Source organism: Gorilla gorilla, chromosome 8, assembly GCF_029281585.2.
Source record: "Gorilla gorilla gorilla isolate KB3781 chromosome 8, NHGRI_mGorGor1-v2.1_pri, whole genome shotgun sequence".
Lineage (NCBI taxonomy): Eukaryota > Metazoa > Chordata > Mammalia > Primates > Hominidae > Gorilla > Gorilla gorilla.
In genome coordinates, this window is record NC_073232.2 from 98,214,614 (window position 1) to 98,234,600 (window position 19,987).

Sequence of the window (19,987 nt, forward strand, 5' to 3'; positions counted from 1 at the left end):
AGGCCATTATCCTTAGCAGAATAGAAACAGAAAATCAAATACTGCATGTTCTCACTTATAAGTGGCAGCCAAATGATGAGAACACGTGGACACATAGATGGAAACACACACTGAGGCCTATTGGAGAGCGGAGGATGGGATGAGGGAGAAGAGCAGAAAAATATCTAATGGGTAGTAGGCTTAATACCTGGGTGATGAGATAATCTGCACAACAAACCCCCATGATACACATTTACGTATGTAACAAGCCTAAACATGTATCCCTGAACTTAAAATAAAAATTAAAAAAATCAATAAAAGTGATAAACCTCTAACAAGACTAACAAAAATAATAATAAAGAAAAGACAAATCACAAATGTCAGGAATAACACAAGAGATACTATTACAGATGTTGTAGCCATTTAAACAATAAAAGAAAATACAAACAACATTACACTCATAAATTTGACAAGTTAGAAGAAATGACCAATTATTTCCTACAAACTACCAGAAGTCAACCATGATGAAATAGATAATCTGAATATCCCAATAACCGTTAGAGAAATTTAATTTGTAATTTAAGAGCTCCTGTAAAAGAAATCCCCAGACTATAATGATTTTACTAGAGGATTACATCAAACATCTAAAGAATTAAAACCAAATTCTATACAATCTCTTCCAAAAGATGAAAAACAAGTGTGTTCCTACATATTTTATGAGGCCAATACTACCCTGATGCCTAAAGCAGATATGATAGTACAAGAGCGAAAAAACAAAAACAAAAACAAAACAAAAAAAAAACCCTACATCTCAATATTCTCATGAACTCAGAATAGCAATATCCCCCATAATGTCTTAGCAAATACAATCCAACAATGTGTAAAACGTTTTGGTAATCAAGACAGGGTCATAAAGATAGGCACATTGATCAATGGGATAGACTAGAGAACCCAGAAATAGACCCACACAAATATGCCAAAATGATTTATGGCAAAGGTCCAAAAGCAATTCAATGGAGGATGGACTGTCTTTTAAACAAATGGTGATGAGGCAATTGGATACCTATAGGGAAAAAAAATGAACTTCAACCTAAACTTCACAATGTCTAAAATAATTAATTCAAAATGGATTATAGACTTAAATATAAAATATGAAAATATCAAACTTTAAAAAAATAGGAAAAAATCTTTGGAATATAGGGATAGGCAAAGAATTCTTAGACTTGACACCAAAATCATGATATATAAAAGGAAAAATTGATACACTTAGCCTCATTAAAATGTAAAACTTTAGCTTTGCAAAAAATCCTCAACAGAAAAGGAAAAGCCAAATACAAATTGCAATAAAATGATTGCAAACTATATATCCAATAAAAGACTAGTATCTAGAATATATAAAGAATTCTCAAAACTCAACAGTACAATATAAGCAATCGTCTTAGAAAAACAGGCAAAAGACTTGGACAGACATTTCACTGAAGAGGATATCCAGATGGCAAATAGGCAAACATGCACATAAAAAAAATTCAACACTACTGACCATCAGTGAAGTGCAAAGTAAAGCCACAATAAGATATCTCCGTGCAATTATTAAATAAAAAATAGTGATATCACAAAATGCAGGTGAGGATGTAGAGGCATTTTCTTATGCATTTCATGGCTGAAGTATAAAATGGTACAGCTACTCTGGAAATTTTTTTTTAACACTACACATGTAATTACCATATGACACAGCAATTGCACTCTTGGGCATTTATCCCAGAAAACCTGTACACAAATGCTCATAGTGGCTTTATTCATAACTGCCCTAACTGCAGATAATTCAGATGTTCTTCAGTGGGTGAATGGTTAAACAAATAGTGAGGCATCCATTCTTTGAAATAATACTCAACAATAAAAGAGAGAAACTCTTGACACATGCAACAACTTGGATGGAACCTCTAGAAAATTGTGCCATTTTTTTCTAGAGTTAGAAAAAGCCAATAAAAATTATAATACTGTGTGATTCAACATATATAATATTTTTTAAATGACAAAATTTTAGAAATGGAGAATAGAAAATATTATGGTTATCAGGAGGTAGGAACAAGAAGGGCAGGGAGGTATGAGTTAGGTCCATGTGGTCATAAAAGAGAAAATGGGGAAGGAATCTTCTTGGTAACAAAACTATTCTGTGTGTTGGATGTGGTAGGGGATATATCAGCTCAGACAGGAAAATACTGAATACAACTAAATACACACACACACACACAAATGAAACTGGGAAAATGTGGATCTGAATGAGATCCATAGCTTGTATCAATGTCAGTATCCTTATTGTGTTATTGCATAACAGTATCGCAAGATGTTACCATTGGGGAAACTAAATAAAGGGTATGCTGGATCTCTCTATACTATTTATTAAAACTGCATGTAAATCTATACCAACTCAAAATAAAAATTTAATTATAAAATATTCTGAAAAGGAAGAGAAATTAGATGGTATCAAACTTAGCAAATATTGGAATATACTATAAAATAATAATAACAGCATGGTATGGTATTGGTGCAATAAAGAGAAATGAGCACCAACAAAAAGGAATATATCAACATAATTTATCATATTAACAGGAAAGAGCAAGAATAAAAATTATATAATTATCTTGATAGATGCAAAATAGCCTTTAAATAAATGTAACACTCATTCTTGATAACACTATTAGTAGACTAGGAATTCAAGGGAATTTTCTTAATCTGAAAAAAGAACATCAACCAAAATTATGTAGTAAACATATTAAAGAATAAATTATTATAAATTGTCTTCTGATATCAAGAACAAAATAAAGATGTCCACTGTTATTACATCTATTTAACTTGAACTAAAGACCCTAACTAATGCAACAAGACAGGAGAAAGAAATAAAAAAAAACAATTAGAAATGCAAATATAGAAGTTTTATTAGTCATAGATGACATGATTGTGTATACAGAAAATCTAAAATAATCTAAAGGTAAACTAGCAAATACAGTTAGTTCACTAGAAATAAGTTTGATATGCAAACCCAATTCTATTTCTATATACACACAGTAACAAGTAGAAAAATCAATTTGAAATTTACTACATATAATCATAAATCAATATCCAGGAATAAATCAAACAAAAGTTATTCAAATCTCTACAGTGAAAGCTACAAAACTTTACTGAGAGAAATTGAAGAAGCCGTAAATAAATTGAGGGGTATACTATATTCATGAATTAGGTTACTCAATATTGGTAAGACATTAACACTTCCCAAACTGATCAAGAGTCAAGGCAATCTCAGTCAAAATCCCAAATTTTTTTGTGGAAAATAAAAATATAATTTTAAAATGTATAAGAAAATACAGAGTCAAGAATCACCAAGTCTGTCTTGAAAAATAAGTATGAAGCTTGCTCAGCTTTTCCTCCACCTTCTGACTGACCCTGTGGCCCTGTCTAGTGTGCTTCGCATGCCCCTCTGGGGAACTGTAACAACCTATCTTTTCAATGGCAGTCGTCCCCTGATTTGTTGGCCTCTCTAAACCTGTATGATAATAAAACTTTCCTTGTAAAACCCAATAATGAATTATCTAAAACTACATACAACAATAATAATGAATCTTACTAACATAATGTTGAGCAAAAGAAGTAAGATACAAAAGGGTATGGAACATTTGATATCACTGATGTCAAGTTAAAAACAGGAAAAACCTAATTAAGGGCATTAGATATCAAAACTGGTTCCATTTGGTGGGTGTGGTGACTAAAGGGGTGCACAGGGGAGAGCTCTGAGGGTGCTGGTGATGTTCCTTGATGTGAGTGTTGTCTGTATGTACATGTTCACTTTTGAAAATTCACTGTGATTCACCTAAGATTTAGAAATTTTTCTGTATAAGGGTTACACTTCAGTCTATATTAGTAAAACCACTAAGAATTCAGTCACAACTATATTCAGAATAAAACAAGGCATTCCAAAACAAGAAAGAATAAAAATAAACTATCTACCACCTCATATAAAAAGTTTTTTAAAATAGCAATAAAATTGGCCAGGTGCAGTAGCTCACACCTATAATCCCAGTACTTTGGGAGACTGACGGGGCAGATCACTTGAGGCTAGGAGTTTGAAATCAGCATCACCAGGATGGTGAAACTCCATCTCTACTAAAATCAGCCAGGCATAGTGGCATGTGCCTATAGTCCCAGCTACTCGTGGGCCTGAGGCACAAGAATCACTTGAACACAGGAGGCAGAGGTTGCAGTGAGCCATGATTGTGCCACTGCACTCCAGCCTGGGCAACAGAGTGAGACTGTGTCTCGAAAAGTAATAAATAAATAAGAATAAAACAATTATTATGCAGCGGGCAGACAGAAAAAAATACAAAACATGATTAAACAAATTAGACCTAGTTCTTTGAAAAAAAAAATCAATAGAAAAAACTGCTGTCAAGTCTAATCAAAAAATAAAGCAAGACAACACAAATATGTAATAATAGGAATGAAGAGGGAAATACGTCAACAGCTCAGTATTTTTTAAATTGTTTACAAGTACTATATAGAGCTGTAAGTAATGAATTTGAAAATTCCAGTGAACTGCAAGATTTTCAGTGAAGCAGATTGCTAAAAATGATTAAATGAAATGTAGAAACCAGGAAAGAAAGTTTCCAAGATACAAAAGTAATATCTCCAAAACCAGCAGCTAGCCCAGAAAATTGTACAGTCAAATTCTTTCCAGCGTTCAAGAGCTCTGCCTATGCAAGTACAAAAGAATGAGCAATTTCTTTCCCATGTTATGAAAAGAGCACAAGCCTAACACAAGCTGAACACAAGCATCTGAGAGAGAAATTCTGCCAATGTTACCTACGCATCTAGCAGGAAACCCTCACCTGCTATAACAAAAAAACAAAATGATATAAAATAACACAGTAAGCCAGGACCAATTTCTACGAAAGAGCTCTTCACTTACAGAATGGAGACACACAGAAAAGAGTACTCTTCTTCTACTTACTGCTATCTTTCTGGGTATGACAGTTTGAACTGCCATAGTCATTCTGAAATTATGAGAAAAATTAAGACTATGCCCTGAGAATAGCCAAGTTGAGATATGAAAAAGACCTGGGCCTTTGGGCTCAGCAGTGAGTGTCTGAATTGGCCAACCCTGAAGCCTTCCTAGTTGCAGTCCTCTTTAATGTGAAACAGTAAGTCTTCCTTATTGTTTAATCCACTTAAGGTGGGCATTCTGTTACCTGAAGCCACCACATTCTGAAAATGTACAAATGTGAATTAAATTAAAGCTCAGAGAAAAAAGAAAAATTATTAATAATTTCTAAAAATCAATGAGAAGATATGCAAATGTATATAGCTTATAATAAAATGTGATATTCAAGTCAATAGGGAAATGAAGGTCTGCTGTATAAATGGTAGTAGAAACCATTTAGTGGAAAAATGTAAAAGCTGGGCCATCATGTCACAATTTATCCCAAATCCATCCCAGTTGGATGGTAGATTTTGTTGGAAAAAAAAAAAATCAAGCCACAAAAATAACTGGAAGAAAGTATGAGTAAACAGTATCTACTTTGTGAATTGGGTATAAGTTCCTAAAAAACACAAATATAAAAAAATGCAAATGAATAATCTAATTATTTGACCACATACATTTTTTAATGTCTGTATGTGAAAATATTTTTAAATTCAAACGCAAACTATTTATTGGAACAAAATATTGAACACAAATAACTATCAATTCCTTTCTGAAAGAGAGGTTATATAAGTTTACAATGTGCAAAGAACCTGAGGTATAATTTACAAAAATGTGAAATACAAATGACCAATAATTATACTTTAAAATGTACAATCTCACAAGAAATGCAAATTTAGTATATCACTTTTTCATCTTGCTACCAATATATATCAACCATATTTTTTAGCATGTGATATAACATAGACTTTATATACTACTCATGGATGTGAAAGTTATTAGGCCTTTCTATAATCAATTTGAAAATATGTATCATGTACATCAGGAGCCTAAAAGAATTATTATTCTTGTTCTGGTAATTCTACTTCTTAAAAAATATAGTATGGAAATAAATATAGATATAATTAAAATTGTATGTATTCTAGATGTTTATGACAGCACTATTCTATAATAATGTGGTGAAAATACCTAAATATTCATCAGATAGGAAGATGAAATAAATGATGGCTGCCTGTAAGTTGAGTAATGTATTTCCACTGAAAAAGTCATAGTTGTAAAGCATAGTTAAAGGAATGAGGAGATATTCCCAATATAACATTTAGTAGGAAGGTCAGGATATAAAATGTATTACAATAAAGAGCAATTTGATAAATATACATATCATGATCTCTGTATGAAGGGAGAAGAAACAACAAGAAAATACAACAGAAACATTAACAGTATTTAATTCTTGGTTTAAAGATTGTAGCTGACTTTTACGTTCTTCTTTTCATTTATCTGTGTTTTCTGAACATTCTACCCTTAATGGGTATGTATTGATAAAACACTACCTAAAATGAAATACTTGATTGCATCTTTTCCTTATTCCTTTACTGGGATGAAGCAGCAGTGTTTGTTTCAGTTCTCGGCTCTGTCAAAAATAGTTCCGCACAAGGGTTCAGAATGGTTGACACTTTACTTTGAAAATACACTGGAAGAATGTTAATCCATGAAGAGACTCAAGTTTATCTCTCTTCTGCGACTCACTGTGCACAGCTGGAAGTCTCTATGGGAGCAGCTTAATAGAGACACTGCACAGTCCTCAGACTAGATCCTCCCAGCCCCACCTCCACCCATATCCCCCTCCTCACTGCTGCGCCCACTTCCCAGGCTCCTAGCACCAACTGCTGGAGCCACCAGGTAAAGGTAGCTTCTACTTCATTACGAGCTAGCCTTTTCAACCTGGCTTCACCTCTTACAACTTCTGAACCCGAGAATTTGGGGCAATTTGTAACACTGCATAGCAGATCTGCACGAGAATGTTAATGATGCACTTTCAAGCTCAGGGAGGACTGGGGTCCTACGGCGTGGCAATCCCTGCACAAAGAGCAGTTATCACTCAGTGAATTATCAGCAGACACAAGGCTCTCCCAGGGACGCAACATCAAGGGGGGCATTTGATTCCCATCCAAAGCCAGCTTTTATGAAGAATCAAAATTGACAGAGAAGTTAGAAGAAGCGTCTTAAACTAGTAAAGGAGAATGAGGCCCTTCCATTTCCCTGGGAAATCGCTGGAACAGGGAGGCTGAGCCAAGGGCAGTGGTGGAAATTTCAATTCAGCAGGCTCCCAGCCAACAGGAAGGGACTGTGATGCCCTAATGCTGGCTGGGGAAGGTTGGAGCAGAAAGTGAGCTGAAGGGGAGACAGGGAGTCACAGAACTGCATCGCCTCAAGTTCAGAAATGATGTTCTGGGTCCTCTGCCAAGCCCCCTCACTCCCAGGAAATCTGCCTTCCAAGCCCAGCACAGCATCATGCTTGCTGGTGCTATGCATCTCCCCAGTCTCTGGGCCTCTGTTTCCTAAACTTAGCTGTGCAGACCCCAATTCCCCACCTATTGCAACCAGCACATGTGCTTCTATGACTGTTTAATACATTTGGGTCCCAGCAAGATCCTGCTTGACTAGACTTTGTAGGGCCAGAGTAAAGCTTGACCGCCTGAACAAAATACTCCTTCAGCCTCTCTTGGTCCTAACTTGATTCTAGAAAGGAGAAGAAAACAGCTGTGTTGTCTCACACCACATCAGGGTCTCCCTCATCCAGGATGCAAGGCATAAAACAAAGCCACAGGCTGTCCAGATGCTCCTGCCTACCTCCCCAACCCTCCTGCCCAAGGACAGCTGCTGCCCTCCACTGAGCCACTGAATCGGGTGGATGCCACCCACGGAAAATGAGGTTCAAAGGGCCTGCGAGCAGTTGGCAATTCTCCCAGGGTTTTCCTGCACAAGGGACCCGGAGTTAGTGGAAGAGAATGAGTTCCCTACACCAGTGCCATTAGGATGGAGAAAGGCGAACAGCTTCAGCAATCAGGTCATGGAGAAATGTTTCCTCTGGGCTATAACTAGTGCTCCTATCCAGGCAAGTCATGCTTGTGGAGGAAAAAAAAGACAACCATGTTTTTCTTCTTGCAATGATTACACCAACACCAAAACAGCCCTGAAAATAAAATCTTATCAGAGGTGAAGTTCCACAGATCCCTCTCAGCCCTTGGTCTTTATATGGAGTGGACATCTGCTGCCAGGCATAGAAGGGGAGTTTGGCACTGCCCTGGCACACAGGGCTGAGTGATCCCAGCTGCACCAGCTCAAGGCTGCAAGAGGGAGCCTCCCATCTCTGGCCTTGGCTTTGGAGCTATAGTCTAGGGCACTGTCAGGCTGGAGGCTGTGTTTTAGGCCGTCCTGTGCCTCTCTGCTCTTGTGGAGTCTGAGATAGATATGCTCAGAGAAAACACACAGTCCCATTTGCCCAAAGCTCATGCCCTGTGACATGAGCATGCTCTCACTGCCAAGTGCTGCACAGTGTCATTACACTGACTGACCCCTCCATCCAACAATTAGGCTCATATTACCTGTAACTTTCCTGTAACTTTCCTCTGAAGAAACAAAGGTTCAGAAAAGGGAAGTTGTGCAAAAACTCAGGAGAGGCAGAGCCAGGAGCAAAGCAAAGGCCCAGGTCAATGAGACAACATAAGTACAATGCACTTTTGGATACTGTGGATGCTTAACAGTTCCTGCCCGCTCCCTACACCCAACAGCTTCCCACACACACCACCTTTGGAAACTTAACTACAGGTGGCCCTGACAGATCTGTCAGAGCTCAATCATGAGCTAAGGACATTTACATGGACACGTTCATGGAATCCTCTTTTGGAGATTCCTGTCTGAACAAAGAGAAACAAAGCCAAGTAGAAATTTGTGGAGGTCCTGTTACAGTTCTGAGCCCTGAAAAAAACATGACACCAATAGGATAAAAGAAGCATATACCACCCCCCACCCCCAAGACAAATGTCAGGCCAATGCCTGTGAGAGCTGGAAGAGTTTCCAGCAAACCTTTCCCCTGGTGGCAGACCCATGCCAGACAGCTCCAAGTACAAAACAGACAATTAATATTTTGCTTGTAGTTACACAGCAAGCTGATGATATAGACCTTTGATTTTTCCATACAAAGCTCATTCACTAAAAACGCACTTCCTGGATGAGATAATTGAATTAGTATTTGTCCAGCACCCTGCAGTGAAAGGCGATCACCCACTCCTTCCCTCCAATGAAGGGGCTGAGTAATCTACAGTCTCTTGATGCCACTTAATCTAAAATGTCTGGGTGACTCACCATCCCTGAGATTTCCCTCCAGGGTATTTAAGAAAATATCTTGCTACTTAATTTAAATGATTCCTCTTGGTTTAAGTCTTAAAGAAACTGCTTTGTCTGTGTCTGGTTTTGTTCATATATGACATATATAATCTTTGCAGGGAATGCTGCCCCTGCCCAGCATTACAGGATCTAGGAGTCTGCCCAGTCGGCTCCTCTAGCAGCTGTGTACCTTGCACGGCCAAGAGAGCTGCGACTCCTTGGACTCTGACCTCGGGCACTCCTTAGATGACTGATCTTGGCACTGTTTTGGTGTGGCTCAGGACCCTACCCTCAAATTTGCCACCCATCCTCAATTTTTTTCTCCCTTATGTGAATGTCCTTTATTTTTAAGTTACCCCGATTTCCCAGCCCCACCCTTCACAGCCCCGTCTCCCACCCGAAACTACCACTCAGCTCTGCCTCCAAATGCTGCCCTACCCCCATGATACGGTCCTAATCCCTTCTCCTTGGTTCATCTGAAAACCCCTGGACTTGCTTTAATGCACCCTAGGCCTGAATCACAAACATTTGCTACAGTAAATCCCACTCCCTGCTTTCCAGACAACTTCCCCTTAGCAGCGATAAGCTGCTAGGCAGACAGATAACAACTAGGATATGCAGTTATTAAGGGCAGATTTTAAAATGACAAAAAGATATATTTTAAAATAAAGCCGACTTGAAAATCAGCTTCCCTTCCAACTCAATTACATTCAGGCCTCCTGCTCAAAGCTTCTTATATTGAGAGATTCCAGCTCCCACTGGCTTCAGGGTTTTTGAGGCGCGTTGCCTTGGCAACGTGGAAGGTCCAGACACCTGAAACAGGAAGTGGAGGACATAGTGCCTCCCCCTCTCTCAGGCACCTGAGGTGCCCAGCCTGGCGCCAGGCACAGGACTGGAGGGTCAGCTGCTTGAGACAAGGCAGGGACCTCCACAGCCGGCATTCCCACCAAAAGAAGTAGGTGGGAGACGGAAGGAGCTGGCAGGCAGGACCTAACTTCAAAATAAGACTTGGGGATGAAGGCAAGTGCGCCAGGACCATGGTTGATGTGAACAGTTATTTTGGCAGCCAGCTACACTTGGCAAGCTTTTTCACACCAGAGTGATTGAAAGAGCCCTCCTTACCTGGTGGGAGTCCCAACGCAAGCCCATATCTCTTGTGGTCATGACCCAGACCAATGCTGACCACTCATGCCCATCCCCTCACCAAGTCTCACAGCTTTGGGCATTCCTAACAGACATCATAGGCCAGCCCTGGCTTCCTGGACCTTGCAGGTCACACCCTGGCCCTACATGGGAAGTCACAGAATAGTTGCTAGCCGACTCCCTCTAGGATGCCACCAACAAACCTCTGAGCTCCAAAATGTCATCAAGCCATGTATGTCAGATATTGTGTCACAACAAATTATTGAAACTTCAATTATTTATATGACCAATCCATGACTCTCTCCTCCATCAGAGTGGGCTAAAAATCCCCCGCACTGCCCCCCCCACATCACACATGGACCCAGGCCATCCCAGTCTCTCCCTGGGGAGCTTGTCTTCTGCCCCATCTGTCACTGATGAGCTCTACACGGCTCCCTCCCTGTTCCCCAGCTCTCACACCCTCCACCAGTCCACACATGCATCTTTCTACCCTGGCCCTCAGGAGCAAAACCAAAGAATTCCCCCACCCAGATTCTCAGTACCCCAACATCACTTAGCTCTTGCCTCTCCCTCCACTGCTTCTAGCCAATGGTGACATCAGGCTAGAGGGCTCTTTGCTGAGGGCTTATCCAGCCCCTGCTGAGAGCTCATTACTTGCGAGGACTGTCCTTCATGCTCCAGGCACCATCATTAGTAGAGACATCTTCCTTCGAAGTGTGTGAAGTGTGTACATGTGTGTGTGTGAGCATGTCTGTGAATACATGAGGCTGTGCCTGAGTACATGCCAATCAGTCAATGCTTTCATTATTTCCAGAGAAGACCAAGCCGCTGTGGCCCATCTACACCATGAGTAGTCCCATCTCTGGCCTCTCCTGTACAGGCTATTTCTGGAAGTGCATCCAAGCCAGTAGAGTTGGGCTGGCCCAGGACAGCCAGCCACTGACCACACCAGGATACCCACCATCAGCTCCACATTGGCTCACAGTGACCACATCCAAGGTCCTTCACTTGGATAATTGTTCTAAGCCCTTACTTGCCATGTTGGCCTCTTTGTCCTAGCCCTGTTAGACTCTTTGTGTCATGAGTCCACTTAACTTTGGGGATCCCCACCCTGGATAAAAGGCCACTCTCCACTATCCACAGTCCTGAAAACTGTTCTCTATCACCCATAAGAGGTGGAAGAAGAGGAAAAGTATCACTGGGAAGACCCAGGCTGCCACCTGCACCAGCACCAGCACCAAGTAAAAAAGCCAAACCTCAGTCTGAGTTGTTCAACTCCTCTGTCTCTCATTTATCTTTCCGCTGGCCTCTGGCACTTTCCAATTTCCACCCTCCTTGCAGCTCCATTTTCTGTTTGTGGCCTTGTCTCACTCCTGGATCTGGAGGACACTCAGGCTGTAACCTCTGCCTCCTGCCTCAACCACAATTCACACTTGTCCCTGTGGTCGGGCTGATTTCACTGCTCTGGGAAAACACATTGTCCTTTATAGCCTCCATGCAGCCCCCTGATCCAAGCAGTAGGACCCAGTTGTTACCAGGTACCCCTGCTCTACTCAAAGAGACTCCATTAGTGGCAATTTCTGTTTGGAAACCTCTCTGCACCTACTCCCTAGCATGCCCTATAAACACCAGCCAATGGTAGCATCAGCAGAGAGAGACTAGGAGGGAGGATATCTGTGCTAGTTAACAGTTGCTGGGAGCTCAGGGACCCTGTAGCTGTTGCTGTCTTCGGTGGCACCATAGCAGGAAGATTGGAAGACAGGGAGCCTGAGGCTTACCTTGCGCATGTCTTTGCCAAAAGTCTCACTATAGGTAGTACCAAGGATTTCAAACTGGACATAGGGATTCGAACTGTCCTCCCGAAACTCCATCACCCCAGTGAGGCCAGTGATGTGGCCCTGCATAAGAGGAGAAAAACCCATTGGAAAATCTGGTTAAGGTAGAGGATGGAGTCCCAAAGGCTAAGAGGAGCAAGGAAGTGGTCACCAAGAAGGGAGCAATCAGTTTTGAGACCATGGACAGGCTGTAATGAGGACAAGATGGGCTGGTGGTCCTAGGCCCTCAGAGCAGGATCAGTACTTTCTAGGACATTTGCTTATGGGAGAAATCCCTAAGGCTTGCACCTGTCATTCATACCATCTATATGCTTAGAGTCCCTGCTATGTGCCAGGCACCATGCTAGCCATGAGATTAAACATTGGTAGCTTTTGTTCCTGCCCTCTTGAAGCTTAGTCCTCCCCTTGCAATCAGTTCCAGGGGCTCACCTTAGCCTGACCCAAGAGGAAATTCAAAGGTCAACAGGAGACATATCAGACACATGATGGTAAGTTGCAGGGCAGCAAACATGTGCATTGGAGGGCACAGCAAGGTCCCTAGCTTGGATCCTGGCTTTGCCACCTGCGCCACCTTGGGCACATTGCCCATCTCCCAGCTTTGGCCTGAAGTTAATTAGCTCCACATCACAGAACCAACAAAGACTAAAGGAGAAAATATGTACAAAGCACAGCATCCAGCATAGACTGGCTGTGGTCTCCATGCCTCTCTCTACTGGCTCAGTGGGCTTCATAGGAGAAGGAGGCAGCAGGAGGCTGAGGGAGCCGTGGTGAGCCCCTTTCTCTCTCCAAGCCCAGGGTGAGATTCTCATCAAGATTTATCTCTTATAGTCCCTGTGACCCTACAGAGTCCCAGAAACACCTGGCCCAGAAGGGGCCCTGGCTCTGCCCTGGGCTGTAGTAGATTCTCACCTACACTAAAGCATGTTCCCTGCTACTGAAACCACGTGCAATTCATTGTGACTAAATTCCTAATGCTATGGATTTCCCTAAATGCTCTTTTGAAGCCTCTAAAAGTGAATTCACTCTAACAAATCATCCATAGATTACTCAATTCACTTCAAATCCAGCTTTCTAATTCAGTATCCCTCCTCAGCACATGAGATACGTCACAAGCGCACATACACATGCACTCCTTTCTTGGGGAGTGGTGTTCTGCATAGAGGGGTACCTTGCAGACACGGGATAGGCAGCTGCCTCCATTTCATACCTACTTGCAGCCAAGGGCAAGTTGCTTAATCTCTCAGAAGTTCTTATATTAAATTGAAGACAGTAATGATAGTATGTATTCAAGGACCACAGCTCACCTGGCCTGCAGATGCTGGGACAGGAAAAGTGACAAGGAGAGAGGAATGGGGAGGGGCCTACTGGGGCAGCCACACAGAGCCTAGCTTCAGGCCAGCTGCTAGAGGGGAACACAGTGGAGGTATAAGAAGGGGCTTGTCTTTGGCCAGGTTGGGGGTGCCCCCTCACACATACCTTTTTGATGGTATCCAGCATGGACCTCCCACCATTCCATGGCTTAGTGGATTTCCGTATGCAGTTGAGGCTCGCCATGCTATGCCACTTCCGGTCCTCCAGCTTCCTGTGAAAGGCGTTGGCCAGCATCAGAACACTGTCATACAGATAGAGGTTGGAGATCTGCAAAGACAGAGGCAGTGAAACCCTTTCCACAGGTGCATTTCTAGAGAGCTTTGGAGAAACCCACAGAAAGGAGGAGGAATGCAGGATGCCAACATTAAGCTGTGGTGCCCAGTATCTATGCAAAGATCCTCGGCTTTTAGGTGTACTTTCAAAAACCCAGCCAGCTTCTAGAGTCCTGAATGGAATAAGACCTTGCCCTGCCTCAGGAACTAGAGTGGGATGTGCATCTGTACATCAACAAGGAGAACCCTTATCTGTAGCTGATTGAGATGTGCACACAGGTAAGTTACCTACTCAGGTAAGGGAGGATGGAGGGAAGGATAAGCAGAAAGCTCAGCGTTGAAGGATTAGTAGGATAAAGGGAGGGCACAGCATTTGCAAGGGCATGAAGGTGTCAAGAGACAGGGCCAGGTACAGCACAGTCCACCAGAGTTATTTGTAAAGGACCAGCTCATAAAGATTTTAGGCTTAGTGGTCTATTTTGCAACTACTCAACCCTACTGTTATAACTTGAAAGAAGCCATAGACAATATATAAACATATGGGTGCTGCCATGTGCAATAAAACATTATTTTCCAAAAGAGGCAATATACTGGATTTGCTCTATGGGCCACCACTGGCGGATCCTTGGGTTAAAGGAACTGAAAGCAGTTCAAGACGACTGTGTCAATGGGCACAATACAGAGGGAGCAGGATCAAGAGAGAAGCAGGGATTGAGCCCTGCAAAGACTTAGGGACTTACTAAGGAGGAATAGCAACAGAGGTGACTGTAGGGAGAAGGACGCCTTTGTTGGGTCAGTGTACAGGAAGCTGGAGATCAGACCTGGGCCTCAGAAAGACCACTCTGGTCACCGGACATGCCTAGGGTGAATGGTGGCCTGAGTGACGAGGTAACAGCGAGGACGGTGGTAACAAGAGATGAGGATTCTGGTGCCTGCTGTGCAGTGGAGTCACTGCCACCCAGGGAACACATTTGGGATTTGCAACTGTGCCCATCTGAGGACCACCCTTCTGCTTAGTTGTCTGATGTGAGCTCAGTGGTAGAGGAGACACATCCCTGTCTCAGTGCTCTGGAGAGCAAGGCCATGACTGAGAATCTAGGGTAGAAGTGTGAAGAACGACACTACAGCATCAGTGCCCAACCCATGTGTGGGGTCCAGGGTGGGCAGGCCAGGCTCAGCCTCCTGAGTGTGGCTATAGACCCCGATCTGGATGTGGAGGAGCTAGAAAATAGCACCCACCCTCCCAGGGGCCCAGCGGGAGCCCAATGGGGGAGAAGGACAGCCCTGTTCTCGGATGTCACCTTCACACCACCCCAGCCCTCCATGGCGACATTGGAGCACAAAGGAGAAGAGGAGGAGAAGGGAAGGGGGTGAGGGCGAGGTAGCGTCCACCCTCAGTCAGGTTTGTGGCCCCCCACTGATAACTGTTGCACAAGCAACCCTCAGCCAAAGTGGGTCAAGGGGACCATTCTCTGAATGCCTAAGCAGCAAGTCGTCTGCTAAAAATATTTTAGAAAAACAAAATCACCAGATAAAAATAGGAGATCATGTCAGCCTCACTCCTGGGAAGATCAAATAGGCTCCTTGGGCTGCAAAAAGAACCCCTCCTCCCCCAGCCTCACCCCTACTCTCCTCAATATGTCCCTGTACCACAACACCTCTGTGCCTTGTTCTCTGCCTGCAATTTACTTCCTCATGTTTCTTAGTCCAGATGCTCCAAAAGCAGAACCTTAGATCAGAAGTTAGGTGGCGCGAACTCTCCAGCAACTGAAGCTGAAGTCTGAGATGAGCCAATAGGAGGTGCAAGGCATCACAAACATCTGCCCCGTCATGCCCGTCCAGCCCTCAAGGGCCATTCCCAGCATGTTACATACAGGCAGAGCTGACTGCCTCCCCTGTAGGTATCCCTGTGCACAGACCATTGCTGAAGAGCTCTGTCCTGTCTGCCACTGTCCTGTCCCCCAGCTCTGACCATTGTGGGCTGCATGCCTAGGGCCTCTGCATTCTGTAGGTGTAACAGGTAGGTGGAGGATGGCCAGATGTTGCAGAGGTGTCAAGAGTGTGCTAAAGCAAGAGCCTTGAGCTGAGGGGGAGTAGAAGGTCAGTGCCTGGGCTGACCTTCTTCAGGGGCCTGCAGCACACAAGAGCTTACTTGACAGCAGGGGGAAAACTAAGTACCACCACCCACCGGGAGCTCACCCCCTCACTGCACAGGGAACACCATGACAGATCTGTGCCTTCAGCCACTTGAGGCCTAGAGGAGCATTTCCTCAATGAGCAGGACTAATTCACTCTTTGTTGCTGTCAACTCCCCAGCCCTCAGGAGCCCCCGCCACTGCATGTGTTGATAAGTCTTCCTCCCCTCTGGAAAACAAACCCATGATGGAGATGTTGTTATAAGGAATATAAGCCATTTAGAATTGGTTTGTTGTTTTTTTCTTTCTTTTCCCAAGAGAATAACTTGAAGCTGAGAATCCTTAACGATGGGAAGATTTCCCTTCTCAAGACATTCATGGGTCTACCAGCCACCAACTGATAGCTGATGCTATTTAACCAGCCAGGTCTCTTTGACCCCTACCCCCACCCATCCACACACTCACACATCAGGGCAGAGTCCACAGCACCAGCTCATCTGTGGCTCTGACCAGAACCCAGTGGAATCTCCCTTTCACTTCAGCACTTCTATTCACAATCAATTAAGGTACTCAACAAATGTATGAATGCAGAGAGGTCTTGAACAAAGAGGAAAAAGCAGGACATGACTCAGAAAGGCCAAAGGAAGCCCTCAGTCTTCCCACAAGTATGTCTGCTTGGAAGGGTGAATACATCCCAGTTCATGGGAACAGGCTTGAGCAATGCTCTTTTCCAGACATAGATAGGCAGGCCTTCCCACTGCCCACATATCACCCTAGATGTACCCCTCTTCCATTATATATGTTGCCAGCTCATGAATGTGTTTATCTTAGCAAACTTTGAGCTCTTTAAGTACTATCTCTAGAACTCAGCACCAATCAAAGCACATAGCTGGTGCTTAATGTATGTTTCATGGCCGAACACATGGTAGACACACGTATGCACAAATGGAAGGATAGATGAGTGTGTAGATGTATAGGTAAATGGATGGATGGATGAAGTGATGGATGGATGGATGGATGGATGGATGGATGCATGGAGTGATTGATGGATGGATGGATTTTCTCAGAAGGCATACATTAACCATGTTTTACAAAAAAGAGAAATTATAGAAAATGGATAGCAGATAAAAGAGATTTTATCCCTCCAACTTTGACTTTGGACAGAGCCTCCTTTGTTCAAACAGCAATTTGTTCTTGTCTAAAACCTCCTCAAAACATCTTCTTGATCTTCCCATGGAGCTGTTTCCATCTACTCCACTTACTCCTAACTCTTCCCTGGTAAGATGTTGTCTCTCCCTGCCTTGGGCATAATCTAACACTGCAGTAATAATCTGTGGCTCCCCCATCTTCTCTCCAACCTCAGCATCCTCACTGAGATGACCTACTTTGTGCAAACTGACTTTAGCTGACAGTTCACTGGTGGGGATGCGGAGGGTAGGAAAGGCCCTAACCTCACAACCTATTCAGAGAAGGGATTCTTGGATGAAAAAAATCACAAGTAGATGGTAGAAAGGCAGTTTATGCGTGGGGCCCTCTCCAGAGCCTGATAAACATAAAAGAAGCCTTTCCTCAGGGAAGATGGCTGGATATCAGTGTCAGGGTTGGTCATGCCAAGCCCCTGAGAAGGAAGTCTGGAAGGAGAGAGGCTCCCAGATGCATGGATGCTCACTCGTCATTGACCACCAGGGGCCAACAGCCCAGGCTGGAGTCACAGGCCACAGGTGCAGAGAATGAGGCCCGGCTTGGAGAAGTCCTTGCCTCCCTCCCTTATATTGTAGGTTATGCACAGTACAGAGTCCATTAGCAAAGGTAAGGCAAGCAAGCAGATGCTGTCACTATTTAAACCCTCATCCCCATGCAAGCAGGAGCCCAGGGCTCTGGGTGACCTAGGAACACTGCAGCGTAAAATTCCAGGAACCAAAAAAGCATTCCAGGTAAGAGTAAATTTGAGAAGCAAAAGAGAGGTCAGAGTGTCAAGGCCATGGGCATGGCAGAGGAGAGACCTGGCTGCAAAGCAAAATACCTGGATCGATCCAGGTCAGAGATGCTAGAGGGAGTGAAGTCAAGGCCAGACAGAAGCCAGAAAAAGGGCTTGAGGCCTTCCTGGGAGCTCATGGGCTCTATTATAAGTGAGGAGAGAGCTGGAAGAGGGACTGGATGGTTTCATTTAGCCACTCCAGAGATTTACGGCAAGTTCCTCTCACTAATTACCATACAGTACGACTCTCACACTAGGGTTGCAGCTTAGGCAAGTGTTCTAATAGGATCAGCAACAGCTTTGGATTCATTCCAGCCTGGACCAGCTTTGCTCACTGCTGGACCCCAGGTCTCTACAGTAGTGCGTGGATACAGCAAGCACTCAATAAATGTTGATTGAACGAGTGAAGTAGATCTCCACTAGCATCCATTTGCTGAGTGATGTTGAAAAAGCTGTTGAACACTCTGAGACTTATCTTGATAACAATAAAATACAGTGTGATCTGGGCCCCTGGACAGGTACAATGTGGCAGCCCTGATTTACCCACCTGTGGAATGCAGATGGTAATACCCCTGTGTGCCAAGTACTATTCTAAGATCTTTGCATGCATCTTCATCTTTAGAGGGAGCAGAGACAGAAATGAATAGAAGAGGCAAATAAAATATCTATGCAGCTTCCAGATTTCAATATGTATGAGCTGAGAGCTCCTCCAGGGATGTCCCCAGAAGCTGGGGTCAGCACCAGTCTGGATGCAGAACATGAGGACTACTGTGAAAATGCATTTGTATCCTCCAACACCACTCATTCTCTCCCACAAAGCCCCTTGGGTCCCTAAAGCCTTCCAAAGGCACAAAGGGATCATGTCTGACACCTATAGCTTGAGGGTCAGAGATCAAGCAAGAATCAGCACTGAATATTAATTCCGAGTCCCACCTGAAATCTGCTCACCTGAGCACCGTGTACATGTCCCTGGCCTCCTCCAGGCCCCAGCAGCACAGCCACAGCTGCCACAGCCCCCAGGGTCTGAGCCACACCTTTCAGGGCTACATGATCTGACGTGTTGCAGGGCTGCCCTTTAAGGGAAAGGCCACTTCTCTGCCCCTAGGATGTTTCATAAAAGGTACCAACACAGGAAGGCTCAGAGAATGTGTGTTGTGTGGTGGAGGGTGGAGGGGGAAGCTTTATAATACCCTGACTCTGGTTCTTGAGAGGGAGACAGTGTGGCCTGCTGCAGTCAAAAGCCAGACATTCACATAGCAAGGCTGGTTCAGCCACAGGAGCCTTTGGCACAGTGGATTCTGCAATGAGATCAGCGAGGTGTGCAGGGGAGGTGGGGAAGGCAGGCAGGGTATGGCTGGAACAAAGGCCAGCTGCAGTCCAGCATCCATGGAAGGCACGTGCTCTGCACTCCACCCTCTGACCAGCTCAGGGGTTTCAGTCCTGGAGAAGCTTCCAGATGAGGACTCAATTGAGTGAGGACTCAATGGTCACCTCCCATTTTGGGGGTGGAGTTCAGGTGCCCTTATTTTTCCCTAGGGAGATGGTAACCACTGGTTAACCTGTCTCCAGCCTCAGATCCTCCCTTTCCACACTGCACAGAGTTGCCTTTCTCAGATACACGTCTTCCACATCACATCACCAAGGGCAGAGCCCCAGTCGCTGTTGTCCCCTCCAAGTTACTTCCCAACTTCTTGCCTCTCACCCCTTGCCCCAGGCACAATGAACTCTTCCCCTGCTCTCTCAGGCCTCTGAGCCTGTGCACATGCCAGTTTCCCTAATCAGGACCTGCTACAACGTGGAAATTAAAATTCCCAATTTTGAGAGGTTTATAAGAATTAGGAAGGAACATTTATGAGAGGTCTAACATAAGAAGAAATGCATAACAAATGCATAAATGGGTATTTATGCAATTACTG

The 19,987-nt window shown here is 43.8% G+C and overlaps 1 protein-coding gene across 3 annotated transcripts in view; it reads right to left on the minus strand.

Moving 5' to 3' along the window:
• Positions 1-19,987, minus strand: part of GRID1 (glutamate ionotropic receptor delta type subunit 1) — a 765,377-nt gene that overhangs the window by 240,981 nt on the left and 504,409 nt on the right. For all 3 annotated transcript variants that reach the window (XM_031015574.3, XM_055353885.2, XM_055353886.2), the window contains 2 exons: positions 13,792-13,953; positions 12,259-12,378 (listed from right to left, as the gene is read on the minus strand). In XM_031015574.3, coding sequence (XP_030871434.1) covers positions 12,259-12,378; positions 13,792-13,953 — 282 coding nt within the window. The remainder of the gene's footprint in view (positions 1-12,258; positions 12,379-13,791; positions 13,954-19,987) is intronic.